Below are 22,029 nucleotides of genomic sequence, written 5' to 3' on the forward strand. Positions count from 1 at the left end.
TTTGAGAATAAATCATGGCAGAGAAGCACCAGCAATGGCATCTCCAGGTTCATGATAACAAACCAGCAGAGAGGAGGTGAACTGAAGTTCATTTCTGAGCTGTAAGAGAGAATATGAGAGGATGACTGCAGGAATTCATGCAGTGACAGCATCTAGCAAAGCAAAAGGCATCACTTCAGAGTATCAAGCATACAGGGCACAACCAAGCAGAAAGACATTTTCTGATTTAAAAAATCAACATGAAGTAATACAGCTCCAAATTCAATTTAATCCAAAAATTGCACGTGAAATGGAAAATGTAGGTAGCAACAGAAACACTAAGACTTGGAACCTAAAATTTTAGTGACCTCCTCCACCAGTTATAGACAATGAACTCTGATTCAAAGTCAACTAAAATTCCCAGCCTGCTACAGGAGATACCTTACAGCAGTGACTTTTATTAAAGTATGAAGGAAAATAGAAAATGTCTATCTTTTTTTCACAACTTTCATTATATTGAATTTAAAGGGGCACTGAATTTTAGCAAGTGGGTTTTTTTGTCATTATGAGCATGAAAGGTGATTTTAATTTTCATAAAAGTGGATGAATGACAAAAATAAGCAAATTGGAGAGCAGAAAAACTGTGATGCACATAATGGTTCAATGTTCAAATGAGAAACCAGGATCCAGCATTTCTGTAAATCAAGGAAAAACTTCAAAAGTTTTAAAAACAATGACAAATTACTAAAAAAAATGTATTTTTTCTGGGTCATTTCTGTATGGAAGTTCTGCATACCCTTATTAGGGAACATGTGACACAACATATGAAAACCTAAGAATACAATTGTTAATATCAAAAAGACTATCTTGATGCTTCAAGCTTCTCCTTGAATCAGGGACTAAGAACAATGGAATAAAAACATTATTTTCACTTTTGTGTATAAATTATACATTTCTATACATTGACTATCTGATTTTGGAACAAGATACCTAATGCACACAGAGAACACTATCTAAATTATACTAAAAGTTCTTTCTAAAGACATCACTTCTTCAATCCATAAAAAGTCATCCATGACACAGTATGTCAGGTTATTACTTTTTTCTTTAGTATTTCCTTTCAAATTTCACAGCCTTTTGTGACGACATCAAGTACTGAAATAATTAATGACAGTTTGCAAGGATGGTTAAAAATTTTAGAGAAAACAAACATGTGAAAATTCTAGCATTAGATCAAGCAGCTGGCTAGAACATCTCCAACTGGAATAGATCAACCATGGGCACGTTTTGTAACCACCCTAATCAGAAGTTATGCAAAGCAGTCATCGGAAAGTATCTGGCAAAACACTGATGTCAATTAAAATAGTGAAACAAAGGCATGTTAGATAACTGTGAATAGATGCAGGAGTAAATAGGATAACAGAGCTCATTTTATAGTACAATGTACAATTGCAACATTTAATTCCAGAAGCATCACACTAAAATATAGTACACATAACAAACAACTTCTGACATACACACAGGACTAAAACCAGATCTGGTGTTGAAATTAGTGGAAATTAGAGCTGCTGGAAAAGATGAAAAAGGATGCATTACAAGATGGAATACAAACACAAAGTAACAACAGTCTTTATACAAGAAACTCTGCTCAAGCACACCTGAAATGCTGCCTTCCATTACATTTCTTTTGCAGCACCTCATCCACAGAAAGAAAATATCATGCTTTGCAAAGCCATGTGGCTAAGTTACTGAGGAACACGAGGATTTAAAACAGGCTAACACATGTTGCTGCAGAAGAGAATTTAAAGTAACCTAAAAGTGGATTTAGATGAGATGCCTCATGAACTATTCAAATTATAGAAGGGTTAATAAACTCAAATGGTACAACTGGAAATTGAAACAGACATTTAAGGCAGAAGTGTTTGTGTTAGAACAGTAAACAGAACAAATTGTTAAGCAAGGCCACAAGAGATATAATGAAGCCCTGAAGGTTTGTTCAGCAAAGTGATTTACATGTCCATAATTCTCCATGTTCTAATTAAGAAGACTTGAATAAAATAGTGTAATTCACGTTGTGTGTTCCAGTTTAAAACTCCATTGTTTCTCTTTCAAATAAATTCCTCTGTCTTTCTTTGGTGTAATCTCTACCGACACACATAGAATACAGTTCTGGTTCTCATTTTAAAAAAACAACTTGGAAAAATAAATTACATGCTTCTCATGATAAAATGCTGTTCTGTTTCATGGTCCCATGACATGTTTAGCAGCCTCTGAATAGCAGTTTTAAGTTAGTAATTATGTCCGAAGCAGAATCATAATTTGCTGTTATCCCCCCAGATTATTTACTAGTTAACAAGTTTACTTTGGTAGATAAGCTATCTAATAGTCATGATACACTTGTGTTCAATTTAAGAAGTAGTGAAACTTAGATAAGTTTATAAATTCATATATAGACCTTAGCTTGTAATTGTAACCATGATATGCAGAATTACTGTTTTTCCTGCACTGGAAAAAGACATTGCATCTGTCTTAAAACTAGACAAAACTATGAAATATGGTTGTCAGTTCATGATTAAAATAAAATAGTAAAGCAAATTATTTTTAAACATTGTGTTAAATATATTCACATGACCACCATAGTTATACGAAATGGGCACTACTGCAATCACACACTATATGTACATAACATATATGCCACAACAGTTTGCAATGGTTGAGTTTTCACAAACTAGCCAATTTAACCAAACATAAATAATCTTGTACCAATTTTAGGCATTTTAAAAGGAATTAAATTTCCTAAATATATCAGTTCTTCCGCAAAATTAAAAAAAAAATCCTAAAAAGTCAGTGCAAATTGAACTTGTTCACCAAGAGAGATTCTTATTAAGCTGAGGATAAACAAAGTTTAAGAGATTAAATGAAGGAACTCATAGAATCGCCAACCGCCTTTAGCAGAGGTTAAAGAAGATTAGGAATCACAAGTCCTGGATCCTATAGCAGAGCCTTCTGTGAGTAACTGTGCTGTGCTTGTTGAGGTGGTGGAGGCTGTGGTTGTTGTGGAGGTGCTTGCTGACTGCCTGCTGTCTGTGGCAGAGCTGTAGATGCTAAGTTATAGTTTGGCACCTGGGACATATTAGTTCCAGCATTCTGATAAGCAGCAACATCAACAGTACCAGGTGGTGGACTATACACTGAAGGCTGGTTAGAGAAGGTACTTCCAGCAACAGAACCAACCATTGCACTGAAAAAAAAACAACAACAAAAATGAGAGAAAACATATTTAAAGTAGAATTAACAAACCATTTACCAACAGAACAGCAAAACTTTATTGCTTCTTCAGTTGTTTTATTTATACACACAAAAATCTTCTAACTCTGGACATGTTGCGTATTTAAAACTGTAGCCAATGAGTATTCCCATTAAAACTCAAACACACTCCTCAGATTTAAACATACAGTAGACACTCCCTATGGATTTAAAATTAGACCATGTCTGTACTTCTGATTTATTTCAAGGTGCAAATGGAATACCATCTATCTTCCATTCTGTTCATGAAAAAAACCAAAACCCAACAAATTGTTTTAAATAGCAAAACAAGTCAGATGAATATGCAGAAACTCACTTCATCATTGTATGCTTTGCTATCCCAAATAAGTACCTCTGGGGACAAAGACTAACAAATACTTTAATAACTCATATTGATGTGTCTCCCAACTTTTTACAATAAAATTACTCTCCATAGAGAGTAAACAAAACCAGAAAACCCAAACTAACAAAAACCAATTAGCAAAAACCCACAAATCTTTCCACAATATAGGTAACTGAACCAAAACTTTGCATCTTTGGCCATCCAGCCAATGTAAAATGTCTATTTTAGTTTCCTTATTTGGGCAAGCTGTATAAGCTTTAGTCAGTATTCATTGCCCATTCACTTCTTTCCCAATATGAGCAGAATTCTCCCCATTCTTCTGTAGTAAGATATTTGACAAATGAGCAGTAGAATTTGCACTCAGAAATTATGCAGAGCCAGCCAGAGCAGCATATAATCTTCATCATTAAAACTATACTAAAAGTTACTACTAATTCTACTAATTAATGTCTGTATAATTTTCTCTGTTTTATATAAAAAAACATAGAGCTATATAAATTACATATTTTGTATACAGAAAATTTAAACTATATAAATTTTTAAAAAACATAAAAAACTTAAGGAATAAAGGTAAAAAAAAAACTTAAGGAATAAGGTAAAAAAGGAATTTTTACCAAATACATGACACCAATAAAAAGCACTCTGGATATGATTGCACTAAAGTATCATTCAGTTGTGGTTTTTATACTCCTGTAATTTCAAAAAAGAGTTTCTGTTTAAATTTATTTAAACTTGAATAGAAAAATATTTAAAATTACTTTGTGTAAGACGTCTGTGCAGGCTGACCAGGAATTACTGAGCTGGCAGATGGAGTAACTGTGCCTTGGCTGAGAGAAGGGAGCTGCTCTGGAGGAAGATTGTAACCTTGAATGGGGCCCATCTGTGCACTCCCTGCCACCAAATACGCATTACCTTGAGTTTGCCCTGGATAAACCTAGGAAGTTAAATAAAGCAGTATTAGAAATAAAATACAAGAAAATTTGCTATTTAGTATCTGACTTTAGAACTTAAAGACTTCCCAAATATTTTCATTTCCTTTTTTTTTTTAAATATCAGTGAAGAGTATTTAGCATTTAAATTACTGAAGTTAAAAATGGTAATTCTTTCATAGCATCATTTTCATATTGAATTATCTCTGAGAAGATAGGGAGAAATTGTACTCCTTTGGCTGCTTATTTTCTTTAACCCAATATGCAAAGCCCTGGCAGTTTTATTTTTTAATTTTATGCACCTTAAAGCCCAGGATGGGCTTTTTCCTTGATCAAAAGGAACTGAACAGAAAAACACTAAATGCATTAGAACCCACAAAAGAAGAGCATACACAGCTTGTAGCTGAACACGAACACTTTTATTTTTATTTTTTTACATACTGTGCAATAAAACTAAGAGAAAACACTGCTCAGTCAGTGTGAACTTGATAAGGTCAATGGCTATTAAAGGCTACATCCATACCTGAGAGCCAGAAACACCAGATGACTGCATGTAATACTGCTGGTTTTGTAGTTTTGCATACATGGAATACATTGGGTCCTCATTCATCAATTTGTTATATAAAGAAAGAGCCTCCATCGCTTTCACATTGAGCTCTGACAGTTCTGAATGTTTCCTAGAAAATATATATTGCAGTTATAATACAGTTCCCTTTACAATTTAGATAACTTTATTATAGGACAGACAACATAGAGTAATTTCATTAAGTAACTTTTTTTTGTGTGAACTGATGCTTGGCAAGTGACAGAAAGTCAAATGGTATAACACTATAAATTGCTATGTGACTATGGGAAAAAAATCTTCAGACCTCTTCTCAGAGAAACTACTAATAAATACACATATTTTCTTTGCCAGTATTCATAGAAATTACAATATTATCAAGTAATAATTCTGGTTTCTAAGAATAAATTTTAATTTCGGTCAAAGCACACGACATTTCTTTTTACCTGTCTATATCCTCCAATTTTTCATCTATGAGAGGTCCCATCTGGTGGCACATTGCTAGAATAGAAACACATTAAAATATATCAGAGTAATAAACGTTTCCATACTGCAAAGTCAGAAAGCAATAAAAAATTAAATAGAAATAGATGCAAGTCCAATTTTGTTTTTAGTTCATTATCTGTATGTCAAAAAATTTTTAATAACAGAGGTAGCATCATGAACAATTCAAGAATGAGACCCAGCTAAAGTTTTCAGTATTGGTACAATTTTAAAAATATATTTTAAAATAAAAATAAAATGAAACAAAACACATTTAATATCCAGGAAGTATAAAGCTGAAACTATTTTGCACAAAAGGTCCACATGAATTGAAATCTCTTCTTAAAGGAAGAAGATTTGGCACTGGAACCTAGATCGTGTGCTCATCCAATTTTGCTACAAGAAGACTATGAAAACAATGAAGGAGAAAACTGGTTGCAGTGATTCAATTATCTGCACATCAAAGACACTAATAGCCCATTAGTCTCACTAGAATTCTAACTAGGGGAAGGGGCTCTTTCAAACCAGTGACATGTGCAAAAAACAACATAAATCTTACCAGAATCAGAATTAAAAAGCATTAAAATAAACAAAAATGCACACCCCATGCCTCCTTTCAGCACAAGGACATGGGGCTCATCTACCTGCCAAGCAAACCATGGCTAATTAGCAGAAAGGCAGAGTTCGTCAAATGTCAAATAAACAGACACAGAAGCTGAAAGGAAAATTCAGGATATTAGAAATGCAGAAGGTCCTGAAAACATCTGAGCCATGACAAGTGCAAGGACATCATTGCTGAGTTCCTTGAAGGCAACTCCAGGTGAAAGAGGAGTTGCATGAGAGGTACCCATCTGCTTCTTTGAACCTGGGATCAGAAATACATTGGCAGAAATGTCGGGCAAAGATATAAAAGCTGTCAAAGTTCTGCCTGCTTTTATGTATAGCACACAGTGTGACAAAAGGCATCACAAGAATTGCTTAGATGTCTGTTAACATGATGACTGCTCTGCTGCCAACTACAAACTCTGGGTACCTGAACACATTAGAATGAGCTTTCCAGTTCAAAGACAATTGTGACTGGACATGTGGACGGCAGAAGGAAATTAAGTGATTTTTCTGTCAAATTTTTGCTATAGATATGTTTTGAATCCTTGGTTCCTACCAGTGGTGGCAGATGCTGATCAACATTTGATACAAAACCACTTCATTTTCTTCTGCCATCCACATGTCCAGCCACAAATGTCTTTAATCAGCATCTGCCACCACTGGTAGGAACCAAGAACTCAAAACACATCTACAGCAAAATTTTCAGAACCTATGCCAAAACCAGTAGCTCACCAAAGCCTACTTAAGTGTAGAGCAAGTAATCTTGAATTAGCATTGTAGAACTATATGTAGCCCTAAGTCTGACATGTGCTGTTGCAGGTAGCTGGGGAGTAATCATCTGACCACACTACTGCCTTCAGATTCCAGGAGCAGTCCCATGGTTCAATACAAAATTCAGCATTGCTTTAATGATCTCACAATGCATTTTGAAGCAACTCCTAAGGTAAGCCATATCTCTAGGCTGGTTGACAAGCATACCTTTAATTTCTCTGCCTCTGTCCTGGATCAGATACAGGCAATCTGCTTCTTAGACAACAGCCTCTATAGCTATGTTTGGGACTTGTAAGAATAAAACCAGTCACGTTTCTTTTTACCTCTCTTTAGTTTCAGTGGAACTAGAATATGTGTAGACGTGCTGCTGATGTGAGTTTCTGAAACAGCATTCATTTACAGACATGATGAACCAGATGGGTGTGGAAAGATGGGAGATACCTAAAAGTTTACAAACCTAATTATTAACTTCTAGATAGATGTAGAAACTGCCATTTTCACCAGACAAAGTCTGGTGTCATCTGAATTGTTACTTTAAGCCTATGTTCTGTATCGTAATTGGGAAGTTTCTTTTCTTCCTTTTCCAAATTTTATTTTAAAATTTTTGGTGCACGTATCAGCCTAGGTAAAACGATCTATAATGTCTCTGTGAAGACATAGTCTAAACAATGACTCAAAGAGTAGGAAAATTTGTAGCACTCTATGAGTTATTTGTTAATATGCAACTCCTCCAGAAATACACATGCAAGTGAAAAGCATGTGGGACACCCACGGGTCTATTCTAAATCTCTCTAGGATTTCTGCTTCCTCTCATGGAATCTTCCTGACACTCCTTTTGCCACTCATGCTGTGCTACCCTGTGAAGGAAAAAAATTATGAATGAATATGATCAAGTATTTATGTGTCTTGAAAAGGGAAAATAATTTAGGAAACAGTAGAGAAAAGTAGATTTGTTTTAAGTTAATATTTTTGACTTTGGTCTCGTGGATGTGGGAAACAAGAAGTGAGAAGATAATTATGGCTCAGGCACTTTTCTTAGGCATGCTTCTCGCATGCAGGCGAAACTGAAGTAGTTTCAGCTTAGTTTCAATCTGCATTGATACAGAAAATTACCAGTGAGGAAAAAAACAATGAAAAAATTCATTCGTTTTTGTTACCCTCAAGATGAAGCAGTTCTGGGAGGTCTGGCTGCTCATCAGACGGATCAGCACTTTGCAACATCTGCAAGAGTTGGTCCATTTTATCCTGCAACACAAATTGTATTATTAGGGCAAATGTGGCAGCAAGGGAATTAGCACTTTCAGGATAGTAAATTAAAGCATCTGTTCACAACAGCCATTTTGATCTCTTGGCACTTCAGAATCAACTAGACTAACTTTAAGAAATTGCAAATTATACATGCTACTTTACAGGAATGAAGATGCTTGAACAAGAAAACGCTAAATGAGAAAAAATAGTGGTAACAAGTGGAATGTGCAGAATACTCCTTTATTCCTAGAAGTCCTTTTAAACATATATTATCTTCTGAGCAGTTCCTATTTTTCCAGCCTAGATATTACATATGCAATACCACCACCTAGTGGGATTGGTGGGAATGTTTTGACAGAATACATTGAGAAAGTACTTTAAATTCACTGAAAAGAAATTTTAAGTGCATGAGGCCTATTCAGCATATGAGCCTTGTCATTACCAATGTAACGAAGTGTTGTTTTAAGATGATGTTTGGAGGCATCTCAGGATTTACTTCAGAATAAGTTAAGCTTAACTAAAGAGTTTAAGTGCAACCATTTTGTAATAAAAACATCAAAGGTTAGAAAACAAACAGGCATAAAGTCTTTGAAAAATATGTCTTGGACTGAACTGTATTGGTTAAAGTACCAAAAACATAACATGTAAATTTTTTAAATCATTTATTAGCTGAGCACTATCAAATAAATAGCCTTTTTCACTTTGTGTTATATAGGTTGTATAAAGGAAAACCATGCTTTGTCCTCCTTAAACCATGGAAAGTTTGGGAAAAGTCAAATTAACTACTTCCTTAAAAATTATACTGTGGCCAATTCAAAAACAAAAGAAGACACTAAAAACTCAACAATGGACTCACAGAAAACAAAAGCTGGAAGGCTGAAAGCTCAAGGCAGGCCTCAGATAATCTATTTCAGCAGGTTACAAACTAGTATCTCCTGGGAAGAAGAGTTTTTGAGGTGGAATTTAAATAGGACTTCAGGAAGGCAGTAACTGACTTCTCATTTCAAAAAAACAATGACAGAACCCAGGTTGAGGTGAAAAAAAAAAAAGGGGGGGGGGGGGAATTTCCTGGACTGAATGTTCCTGGAAACCTTACAGGATCACCAAGGTGAGATTGTAAATATCTTACTAAATATTACTTACACAGGAACAGAATTTTAGACTTTTCAGGGACAGAAAGAGATCTTTCAGTCTGAGGGTAGCCAGTGGTGGTTACACTGGAAATAAATCTAAGTGAGCTGTCAAGATGGGTATCTCTATGGTATCCTGAAGTACTTTAAGCAAAATTTGAAAGTAGATGTACCACCCAGCACTAAGATTCTAGCTTGGAGGTAAACAGATGTATAACCCTCAAGTAGGGCACTAAATGGAATGCAGTTCCAAATTCATTTTCAGAAATTCCTAAAAACTTCAAGACTCTTAAACAAAAGGGAATACTGAAGATTTATTTATTACTTTAATGAAAACTCTCTTTCCATGCTCTTTTTATCATATTTTTGAAGTATGAGATGAAAGGGTTAAACATCACATATTTAAATGTCCCAGCAGCGCATTTTATACCAATCAGGATTTTTGCCATTCTTACTTCATCAATATAAACTGGTTCTGGCTCAGGTTCTATTGTCTCTACTTGAACTTCATCACTGAACTGCACTGTTTTCTTCTCCGCTTTCACTGTAAGATAAACAGCCAGACTTAATTTTACAAAAGAAAAAATAAACAATGACATAAATATTCTACAACTAGTATAGGTTATAGGTTCCTTGCATTTGAAATGTCTACTGTGAAAATTTTAAAAATTAGTATTTTATTGACATTTAAAAGCCACAGACCTAAATAATTTTCTTATCTGTAAATCACATTATTTAAAAAAATAGATCAGTTTACACAAGCTCAGCAGAAACGTGTTTTAGCAAGTAAATGGCTTTATCATAGTCTCCCTATACATAACATATATTAAAAGGTCATCTGGATAAAAGACTCAAAGACTGACTGGAAACAACAGGGCTACCAAGTCAAGTTTAAGATTAAACTGATAAAATCATCTATAACAAACTGAGCCTTCTTTTCTCCAAAGCCAAGTCCACAATTGAAAGGTCTCAAGATTCTCTACTCCTTCTTCACCAAATCCTGTATGCAAAGCATCTCACTCCTCTGTAGTGGAGACTAGCACAAAAAAGCTCTATATTTAGCAAAAAAGCTAAATATTACTCTTATTAGATAGTCTTAGCATAGCACAAATGACTGGTACAGCATGTAATTCTGCTGACCTGCTCATCCTTTAGCACCCTCAAATTGAGAGCACAGAAGATTAATCTTGCAAACCCATGAGATTTACAGAAATCAGCTCTAGAATCTTGAAGTCTTATCTCATATTTACTATTTTTATTAAATATTTAAAGTAGATTGGATGGATATAAATAAGCTGCATGCAGAGAATCCCTCTGTCCACTATGCACAGGTACATACCTAGAGTAGGTAGGTTTCTTGAACTATTTGAACACTGGTAATCTGTCTCCAACTCCTATCTGCCATGGGGCCTTCAGTTCCATCTCAATTAGACATGCACCATTGCAACTGGACAAAAAGGCCATTTGGAAAAAAAGCTGCTGTTGCCCACGTTTATTTAGGTGTCAATGGAGTGATTTCATGAGTCTCAAAGAAGCTGCTGACAAAGCAGCAGCAGACAGCAGCATTTTTCAGCAGAAGACAGTTTGGGCAGCCTTGGTCTGACTGTTGTTTGTGATAGCATAGCAAGGGCTCCTCAGTTTTACTTCAATGACCATATTCACTTGCAACTGAACTCTATCATAAGGGGAAGGAAATCACCCATAAGCCATGGCAGAGTTAAACATATATATCATATATATATATAAAAAAAATGTAATGTTACTTACTCATTTCAGGCTCAGCAGAAAGATCAGCTGTTACAAAATTAGATGGAAACAATCCTATACCCTGATGAGTTTCTCCTTTCCACCAATTTGGATCACTAAAGATTAAAAAAAAATAAGTAAAGACCCTATACATCAGAAATCCCATACTCACATGGAACTTTCCTAGGAATTTCACAGTATAGGCTTTATATCACTAGCACATAAATATAACTTGCATATATGCAGAAATCTTTACACAGGAACTTTTATGCAAATACATTTATTTGTAAAGAACGTAACAAAATAGAGTATTAATACAAAAATACGTTTCCATTCATTGTATTTCAAGGTATGCTTCTACATAGAAGATATAATTATTTCTAATTAATTTTTACAGTTTAACAGAATTCTAGTAGGCTTTCTATATTACTTACCTGTCATCAAGTATAGTTATAAGTTCTCCAGCTTTAAAAGTTAGTTCATTATCTTCAGCAGCCTCAAAATCGTAGATTGCACGAACCTTTCGGCCCTCATGTTTGTGGTTTGTTAAAAGGCTTGAAGTGCTTGGATACAAACTGGAAAGTGCTGTCTGCTGTTGCCTTTGTTCTTTCAGTGACAGCTCAATAGCTACAAAAGAAGAGTTACTCAGATGAAAATTCCCTATAAAAATGGGTTGATGGATATGAAAATTTAATTCTGTGAAAACTTTTAGTCTAATTCTATTTCTGTTGCATTTTAATGACTTTGTGTCTTTCTCTTAGAATTAATGGTAAATAACAAAGAGAGCAGAATTCTGCCTGTGGATTTACTGAGGCTTCCAACATGGACAAGATGAATAAATAGCATTTGAGAACAAATATAACTCCACAAAGTATGATATTATTGCTACAACCTTGAACCAATGTAAAATATTTACATTCTTATTTTACATCTTACACCATGTTGAACTTTTCCAGATTGCTTGAAACATTAAAAAGATACATCTGTTCCAGTGCACACTGGTTCTCTGTTAGACAAAAGTCCTTAGCCTGGATTCCCAGAATCAGATTTACAGATTGGCTGAGGTTGGAAGGCACCCATGGAAGTCATCTGGTCCAATCCCCTGTTCATCCAGGGTCACTACAGCTGACTGCCAATGACAACTTTTTAATATCTCCAAGAATAAAGACACCATGATATCCTTGGGAACCAGGTTATCGTGGTTATCCCATGATAACCCGTGCTAGGGCTTGGTCACCTTCACAGTAAAGTATCTCCTAAATTCATAATTAACAAAATTATTTTTGCTTAAACAAGCAAAAAATTGCCCCTTCCTTTATCTTCTTCCCTATCATTCCTTGAATTATTTCACATTTCTGGGTCATTTTCAATTGAACTTGACTGAGCAGAAAAGTTTCACTCACATTAAACTCAGTTCAAGTTTGCAGGAAAAAATGGATCATATTTAAGAAGGGGCAGTGTGGACACAAACATTATGAAACTCATGCAGATAGACTTTTGAGACACAGATCTCTTTAAAAGTAGACTTTGGTGGGTTGACTACTGAAGAGACCATTAGTAACACATACATATTGACTATTGTTCATTTAAATAAATCAATATGCATCATGTCAGCAAATAAATGCACTCACCTTTAGCTAAATCCTCCTCTTCCTTTTTGGTGGCTACTGTACCAGGATCTTTGGCAACTAGAGCTGGACTTGCTTTTGCCTGTTCAGCAGCCTAGCCAAAAGTAAAAGATGTAAAAATTAATCCAAAATAAAACTGACAGTGCATTAAGTTCACCATTTTGTTTTGTATTCATCTGCTACATAAAAATCTAAAATAATTTAGAGCATTTCACTCCTCAAAGAAAAGTTTTATTAAGACAAGGTAGCTTTCATTTTGTTTGCCAAACATTCTAGAATTCAAGACTACAAACTGTAAAATGCAGAGCTAAGGATAAAAAGAATTTGTGACACATTTTGAGAACAACCACAAAAATCTAATATACCTGTGAGCCAATAGCTGGGAAAGTAACTCCTTGCTCCTTAAGATTTTTTATCATGGCAGATATTAAACTAAGCTGTGGGTCATTCTTGAATTCATCAGTCCATTCCACCATAAGGGCTTTCAGCTTTTCACAAACTTTTGGATGACCCTGATGGAGAGTACAAACTAGTTAAATGATGTAAGAATCTGATCTTAATTTCAAGTAATTGCATGTTACTGTCAATATAAAACATATAGATACCTTAATTTGTAGTCAAATTTAGCACTCAGTCTTTATTAGAAAGGGAGAATTATACATCAGCATTGTGTTTGTGCCAGTACAGTATGTGCTAGGCCCAAAATAAAGTAAAATAAGATTACATAGAACCCTCTGTTCTATCTTCGTTTCATCATATTTGTATTTAATGTTTTACTGATGTAATTTAAAGTGAAAATACAGTAATTTATTTATAAATTAACACGCCATACCTCCCCCAGACAGAATACCCATGTTACCTAGTATGAAGTGGCATTCAGGAAGTTCTGAGAGCCACAGTCTTTACAGTAATCTTCTCTCCTTCCCCTCCCCCCTGTTTCCAGTCCTCTAAAAGTAGATTCCATTCCACTTTCAGATTATCCCAATTCTCTACCTAATTTTACTTACAAGTAAACATAAAAGTCAATGCAATACATTACCTTATTCAACACATTGCTTACTTCACTGGCAAAATCTCTTGAACAGACTTCTAAATGAAAGATTTTGCCACAGTTTGATACACATGCTCCTAGAAGCTAATGAAAGAAAGATTAAAACTTAGATATTTTTTTGCAATATAACTTTTCAGGAAGAAAATGAACTACATTAAGAAGAACCTACTGTTAATGCTTGCATAGCGACGTGCGGATCTTTATGGTTCACTCTCTTCATTATAGAGCGGAGGCAGTCCTTAGGCCTGAAAAACACAATCCAGCTTTAAAAATATGGAATGGAATGAACATTTCCTTCTGCACACGTGACCATGCTGACAACGTTGACAGATAGCAAGAGCTCCTGAACACCGTGAGTAAATTATTTAGTAGCTTATAATTTAAAACAACAACATTTAAAAATAAATTAAACAGCATAAACTGTTGTAGCCATTTCTATCTGTAGGATTTGTATCTCTCTTAATTATCAAAACCTTTCAGTAATTTATATCACTTCTTGTACTTAGAGCGAATTACTGTAAATACTCCAGAAATGCATAAAATCCCTTACAATTAGGGAACTGGAATTCTCTGTAGTCCATGCACCTACTCCTCTATATTTCACATATGTATGTAAGAACATTTCCTTACGGACCGGTTTACCAACACCCTTTTATTTTGAATTACCACCACATTCCTCAGAGTCTCTTTTAATCTACAGAAAAGCATTTATAAAGAAGCTATGTAATGAACAAATAACTTCTCAAAAAAAACCTCTTAGACAATCTACATCAAAGTTTCAAAGAAATTAAATACAGAATTCAAGTCTTATGTTGTGGTAGATAGAAATAACATGAAAAGCAACTTCAACAAAGAATTTGAAAGGGAACTTCAGAAAGTTTAGCATATTAAAATCTATGTGACTTTCTAATACTTTGTTCCATCTATAAAGTAGTGGAAAGCTAAGCCAGGCTGAGGTAGGGATTTTCAAGGGCATACAATCATTATGTGTTAAATAGCCCTGGAAAGATAACCCTGGAAGAGGGTAAGTAGAGAAGGAGGAAAGGAGAAGTTAAATCTACACTAAGAGATTTTACACACTTATGGAGTTTACACATTTATAGCATGGTTGTCTTTGGAAGCAAAAGTATTTTTCTGTTGAACTGATATCCAAAAACTAACATGAAACTCAGGTATAAGTTACACCACTGCTTGGCTATACTATATTTGGCAGTGTCTACATTTTACAGAAATGTCCACCTCATATTTAGTGGCACTAATTATAGAAAGTGCTGTCACACAGCACAAGTACATATCATTCAGTGTATACCTTCATATACCAGTTATTACAGATGAAGGCTTTAAGGCAAGTACTACCTTTTATCTGTTAATTATTCAAGACTTCTCATATGTTCACTTTAGTTGAGAAAGAATACAAGCTAAAATTGTTAGAAATAGCTGCTTTCTGTAACCATTAGTTTATGAGTAGGATTAACAATGTGATATGATTGCAAGCTCAAAAAAGGTGCTTGCCCATTGTGAAGCCAGTATTTATAAAGGCAAGGTGCAGGATCAAGAGCTTAGGAGTTCAGGAACAGGATCATTAGCCTATGACGTTTTTTACAAAGGAATCCAAAGTCTTATTAAAAGTAATAAGAAAGCCTCAAAGCCAAATGATAACCTACATGTCTCAAGTACAATCTATTTGTTTATATATTTAAAAGAAATTATCAATGCTTGAGTGTTAAATGCTTTTCAATACCCAAATGTTTAAAGTAAGAAAAATTTTGATTACATGTAGATAGGAAAATAATCCAGGTGTACCAATCTTTAGTCACACAGAGTAAGAAGACCTATTCTAGACAGGCCTGTAATTCTTATTTTTACTTCTAATTAATTCATCATACAATTTAGTGCATAAATTATGAGAAGCACTATGCAGAAACCAGAGGGAAGCATGCATTCTATGAGTGTAGAATTCTGTCTACTTATTAGGCATGTCTCCAAATTGTACTATACAAATATTTGGCCACAGCTCCACTCCAATGATGATAATTTCAGAGGCACCACAATGAGTAGTAATAACAAATAAGTAGGGTGAAAATATGGCAAGATATAATAGAAGCTATGTATCATATGTGGCATCATATGGTATCATAAACCAATTCATATAGAAAATAATGAATTTCAGGTTTAGTTTTAGAAAGTAGAAAAAAAATCTGATTATATTTTATTAAAAAGGACACAATTAGCAGCATTTGCAATATAAAATACTACTCTGCACAAAACATTTCAGATATGTTCAGGAATTTATTGTTCATTTACAGTCTAAGGTAACTCTGTGGGATTCAGCTTTCCTCCTAGCTCCTTCAGCAACAGGCTGGTCATTAAGCTTCCCGGTCAGCCTGTGAGACATACACTGCAATTACAATGCAAATGCTACTGAGATTGTGTAATGTGAGGGGGAAAAATGGAAGACACATTGGAATACTATCAAGTAAGCAAGTTTGCTGCTCTCTCTTGCATGACCAAGCACAAAAAAACCCAAAGAAGAAACAGCTAACCAGAACACTGACTTGTTGAGGCAGTGATTAATCCTTAAGGAATCAAGACAAAGTTAGGCAAGCAGCAGTATGGACAAACCATTCCTCAATGACAATTTGCCAATACTCACCCCCAACAGAGAGCACTGCAATGAACATTTCTATTTTCTCAACACTTGGTGCAGCCTCTCAGCCACTGACTCCATTTTTTTCAGCCATCTTTTTTTTTTTTATTAAGTAACCTTTCTTGAAAAAACTGAAGTTGTGAAAGTTTCAGTGTAGACTGATATGTCTAATGAAATAAACAGTACAAGTGTCTCAAAGCCAAATGCAAAACTGATTTGAGTTAGGAACTGGCTAGCACTGAAATTACTGAAGAAGGGGGGGGCATCTTTGCTAAAATATACCATACCTGTCCATTAATTTTTCCTTTTATTCTGTTTAAAGAACCATCCAAATTTCATATTGTTATTTTATTCTGAGATGATAAACTTTAGATTCAGTTTTGTAAGCATTTTCAATGTAGAAAAGCAACACTATGCAAAAATCAATACCTTTCCTGTAATCAGATTTAAAATGCCAGTCAAATATAAAATCATAGAACATCCTGAGATGGAAGAGACCCCTAAAGATCATTGAAGTCCAACTCCTGGCCCTGCAAAGGACAGCCTCAAGAATCATTCCATGTGATTAAAATTTTTAAAACTGTTAAAATAAATAAGTTTTGAAGAATGCCATACAAAACCAGGAGGCAGAAAGGATTGCCTCTAACAGTAAAACCTTTGTTTTAATCATGTTTCTATGCTGAAAAGGCAACTTGCTCATTGAGTTAATATTGGCAAAAACCAGGATGCAAACAATGTGATGTGCAACTGTATGAGCCCCTAATGGAAATTCAGAGATTTAAAAAAGTGTTGTCTCATCATTAGACAAATTTTAGATTGTCTAAGAACCTGATATGTGAAGCATGCAGAATATGTTAATTCTGTACTACATGGAGTAGTATTTCATAAAAGCTATTGTAAACAAGTCATATTGTTTAAAATATTGACACATTTTCTGTCTTTCCTGTGTTTTCTATAAAAATTCTAATAGCAGCTCTGATTTGGAAATTCACAAAAAAACAGAGAAAGCAGTCAAAGAGAGGGATTTTAACTTGCTAAAAATATGGTTTAGTTGTTTGGATTAAAGGAAGCAAGACAACATTTTCAGCAATTTGCAATTCTCGGTACCGAGAGTATTACAACATAAAAAATAACAGCAGCAATTATGCTATGGAACTGTAACTAATTTATCTTATGAGAAAATGCAATACCTTTGTAGCATAACAGGTTTCCAACAATTAATCTGGATACCAACAAGTTTGCAGACAATGTGCTATACCAGAAGGGTTACTTAATGAATAAGTGTTTTTCTAGGCTGCTTCAGGTGTAAGGCAATCTACATCTAGAATGCTGCAGGATGCAATGGAGCTTGTAGACTAGTACAAAGAAAATTCACAAAGGAGAGATTTTTGTAATCTAAACTTCTTCCAAGAACAGTAATAAACAGCCTGTACTGGAGCAGAATTGGTTAAAAAATTAAATCCAATCCCAGCTAAGAAGACTTGCATCCTTGTCAGAGGACCTTAAACTGCAGGAGAATTTCAAACAGCTAAGCATATCTCATTTAAACTTCTTAATGGGAAACATTGTCTTGCTTTACCTTGCTACTGCACAACATAATCCATTAAAAACAAAGAAAACCCACTCTCAGCTGGTTTTAACAGAATCTGAATTTAAGCAACAAGTCAGTTGGCAGCCTATCACAAGCAGGATAAATACTACAAAGGTTTAAGTCCCACTTTTCTTTTATATAAAAGTATTTTATTAGGAAAAAGATTAAAATACAAATACATAAAAGAAAAAGACTAAAACCAACACAAACAAACCTCAGAAATCCTAACAGGAACTTATCTCCATATTACCAGATCTCTAGCTTTATCTGTACTGCTGTCTCTTGCAGCTACACACATTTCAGCACTGTTCAGGATAGTCTCACTGTTGCTGTGAGACTAAATTTCATCTGTGGAAAGGTTTTCAGTGAGTAAATAGAATACTGAAACATTCAATAATATAGTTACTGTTACAAGCTTGGCATCAACGTGCTCAAGGAATAGAAATGCAGTTTTACATATAAAGACTAATATGAAACATTATTAACAACTTGCCAGCTGCTATCTTCACTATAGTTTTACACAACAGCACAGAAACCTCAATATGCTGTGCTATTTTTATATACTCCTCCAGAGACCATCTCTAATCCCAAGGAATAAGATTATTTGCAAACCTGTCCTTAGGAACAAAAGTCCCAGGTGGGACTTTGTTGTCTGGCATCTCATACTGTTTCTAGCAGTTCTACAAGGCAATCCAAGTCATTCTCAGAGAAGCCTTCCACAGCATCAGTGGCAAAACTTTCTTCTTGAGATTGTTCCATTCCTAAATTCTTACAAGAAATGCTTCAAAAAGGTGTATTTAAAACATTTCCCAGTCCTAACACTAAAGTGACTGAAAACATTATAAATACTCTGAAATTATGTCCTTAAACTGTATTTTTAGTTGCTAGTTATTATACTTTTATACCTCATACTTTATCTTTTCTTGTCCAAAAAGTAAGTTCATGCATGAATTCTATAAGAGAGCTCAGTAAATAATCAAACATGAAACATTAGCAGCCCATATTAAGATGTGTTTTATTTAGTATCACATCTCCAAAGCGTACGTTTTCCAAAGCCCTGCTGACAGAGAATAGCTTCTGAAAACAAGGAGAAGAAACACAAAGTCTTGTTGTTTTCTGTGACAAAGACACTGGTGGTCCGATGGTGAGAACAATGGAGGGCAGCAGATGCTTTATACCTTGGTGTTAGCAAATATTTGACATACAGCTGAAGCCCTTGTAGTGTCCTTATCACATAGCAAGTGAAATATGGGCTGGATAAAGGTGAGTGGAAAACTCACCTTTGGTCTCCTAGGCTCAAAGAGCTGTCACCTGCAGTGCAAATTCCAGCTAGCAGGCAGTATCCTTCAGGGATTTCTGCTGGGATCAACAGTGCTCTCAGTAACTTACTGACCAGAGCAAGGGGCCAGTAAGGGGAACCTGGGGAACATATCAGTACACTGAGGCCGTGGCTAATGTTCAGAGGGACCTGGACAGGCTGGAGAAATGGGCACACTGGAAGTTCAATAAGAACAAGGATAAGCTATTGCATTTTAAATGAAGCCAGGAGCTGACCACATGAAAAGCAGGAAATTATCTGCAGGTCCTATTGGGTGAGAGGTGTCAGCAGTGCAGCCTGGCAGCTAAGACAACCAACCACATCCTGGCTTGAACTACAGGTCAGCACAACCAACAAGATCAGGAAGGTGACCCTTTCCCTCCATTCTGCACTTGTAAAATTGCATTTGGAGCATTTTGTCCACTTTGGTGCTCCCCAATGCAAGAAGGCTATTTACACACAGCCCTAAGTCCAATAGATAGCTGCCAGGACAGTCAGGGAGGGTTACATACAAGGAAAAGATGAGAGAGGTGCTTTCAACTTTGAGAAGAGCAGCCAAAAAGTGGGGCTTACTGCTTTCAACAAGCAATTAATCAGAGTATACACAGAAGATGCAGCCAGATTCTTTCTTCGAGCTGCACAGTCACAGGACAAGATGCAACAGACAAGACAAAACAGTAAAAATTGCAAACAGATTGCAAAATTTTTTTATTATTTCCTTACTTAGTAAGTAGAACTAGTTAAATACTGAAACATGCTGCCCACTGAAGTTGCATAACCTTTGACCTTGGAGGCATTCAAGACTCCACACGGTCCTGAGCAACCTGATCTAATTAGACCTGTTTGAAGCTAGGGGGGTTGGACTAGATGTCCTCTGGAGGTCACTTCCAACTTAGATTACGATTCTGTAAGAAAAATGCCTCATGAAGCTTCCTGGGTTTACAGTGATACTGCTAAAACATAGCCATTCATTTTATCTGCTACACTGGTGAAAAGCTGCTGTACACAAGTCCTAATTTTAACACATCAGCCAGTATCTCCAAAGTAAGGATTGCAAAATATTTCAGCAGAAACCCCATACATTTTCCTTTCACTTGTAATCAAGTTAAATTCAGCTTTTGTAGAAGTTTGTAAAAGATAACACAAAATTCACTCCTCTCACCTGGGTATGAGACTGAAGTAACAGAATTAAAAACATTTGGGGAGGAAATTCCTGATTTACTTACCCTGTGCGTGACTGTCCAACTTTATCACAGATGTCTAAGATGAGGCCCCAGTCCTCTGCAGTGTTCATCTCACTGGTTGCTTTCTCTGATAAATAAAGTAAAAGTAAATCAAAATACAAATTTAAAGTAATATTTAATTGTTAACAAAGACATTGATATATTACCTCTTTGTATATTTCTAAATGTATGAAAAAATCCCTATGCTTACTAAAACTCATATATTAGCAGTGTTGTATTTAATACTTTTTAATTTTCTAATGTTCACTTGTGACCATTAATTTTAATTAATAAGCAAATATATTTTGGGGTTGTTTTACCACATCATAAAGACGTACACAAAACATGACACAAGCAGTATAGCTATCAACAGGTTTTTTTTCCATTTGAACTATAAAGTTTATTAGGATATGAATATCCAAAGCATTGGTTCATTCTTTGCAGAGTCAGATACAACTGAATTTATCACCTTCCCAGACACCAAAGTGCTGTGTCTTGTATTTCCTTTCATGTATTACACCTCAACAAGAAGGATTTAAAAAGTCATCACAATCACTAAACTTCTGTATTCCCATTCTTACTACTGCTTTGGATGATATATTTCACTGTTTCTTTTCAGCTATAAAGACTGTTAAACCAAAGTTAATTTCAAAGAAGCCACTGTGATTCTTCCTTCCAAATTTTTTTAATAGGACGAAGGTCTCTGGTAAAAACTAAAGAAATAGAGAGAGGATGTAGAGAAGAAATAGATTCAATGTCAGAAGAAAAAATAGATTCCCTCCCTATTTGTCCCCCACAAAAGCTTAGTTACAGTAAGGATAACTGAGCCATACACTGCAGCTCAATAGAGGATTATCTAAACACTGATACATCAGCTCAGGACTGGAGAGCATAAAGGAATGCACCTGCATTTTTAATTACTAACCAGTAATTAAAAAGTAGGAGAATGGGCATAGAATAATACAGAAACTTTGTTTCCCATCCCTGCTCTTCATCTAATGTTTACAGCTTCATCTACAAAACACAAAATATGCCTCAGCAGTAAATGTCTTGGGCTACTTAGTTTTATGAAAAGAACCAAAGATTTCCTATAAAAACTTCTCTGCCAGGAATGATTCATTATCTAGATTAGCACTGGCAAAATTGCAAAGACAAAGAAAACATCTAATCTCCAAAAATTACAAGGATTATTCATATTGAAGTTGATGACTTTTCTTATGAATGAGTTTCTATGTCCTGCTCTGTGGTTATGTGCTCCCAAAGTATTTCTGAGCAAAAATTCAACACTGACATATATTCAACTGAAATGATAACACATCAGCTCTAGGGCCTGATGCAAGTAAAGAGCAAAACATTATAGGGAAATCCTAAATGGAAGTTATTTACTATTCTGAATGTTCTCTCAGATAAAGTAGAGGGACATTACCTCTTCTCTCTAAACCCTATCAGAAAACTTGTTTGATTAGAA

The 22,029-nt window shown here is 35.1% G+C and overlaps 1 protein-coding gene across 1 annotated transcript in view; it reads right to left on the minus strand.

The window, feature by feature from the left end:
* Nucleotides 1-1,589: 1,589 nt before the first annotated feature.
* The window catches only part of STAM (signal transducing adaptor molecule), a 29,502-nt gene continuing 9,062 nt past the window's right edge, over nucleotides 1,590-22,029 (minus strand). Inside the window, exons 2-14 of the mRNA XM_054273884.1 lie at nucleotides 20,565-20,649; nucleotides 13,952-14,027; nucleotides 13,771-13,866; nucleotides 13,097-13,243; nucleotides 12,735-12,825; nucleotides 11,538-11,730; nucleotides 11,125-11,219; nucleotides 9,813-9,901; nucleotides 8,137-8,224; nucleotides 5,566-5,620; nucleotides 5,081-5,234; nucleotides 4,387-4,562; nucleotides 1,590-3,220 (exon numbers count right to left, since the gene is read on the minus strand). Of these exons, the coding sequence (XP_054129859.1) occupies nucleotides 2,971-3,220; nucleotides 4,387-4,562; nucleotides 5,081-5,234; nucleotides 5,566-5,620; nucleotides 8,137-8,224; nucleotides 9,813-9,901; nucleotides 11,125-11,219; nucleotides 11,538-11,730; nucleotides 12,735-12,825; nucleotides 13,097-13,243; nucleotides 13,771-13,866; nucleotides 13,952-14,027; nucleotides 20,565-20,649 (1,595 nt within the window). The 3' untranslated portion in view covers nucleotides 1,590-2,970. The remainder of the gene's footprint in view (nucleotides 3,221-4,386; nucleotides 4,563-5,080; nucleotides 5,235-5,565; nucleotides 5,621-8,136; nucleotides 8,225-9,812; nucleotides 9,902-11,124; nucleotides 11,220-11,537; nucleotides 11,731-12,734; nucleotides 12,826-13,096; nucleotides 13,244-13,770; nucleotides 13,867-13,951; nucleotides 14,028-20,564; nucleotides 20,650-22,029) is intronic.

Source organism: Melozone crissalis, unplaced genomic scaffold, assembly GCF_028551555.1.
Source record: "Melozone crissalis strain CALT ecotype California unplaced genomic scaffold, PUWL_Pcris_2 ptg000016l_1, whole genome shotgun sequence".
Classification (NCBI taxonomy): Eukaryota; Metazoa; Chordata; class Aves; order Passeriformes; family Passerellidae; genus Melozone; species Melozone crissalis.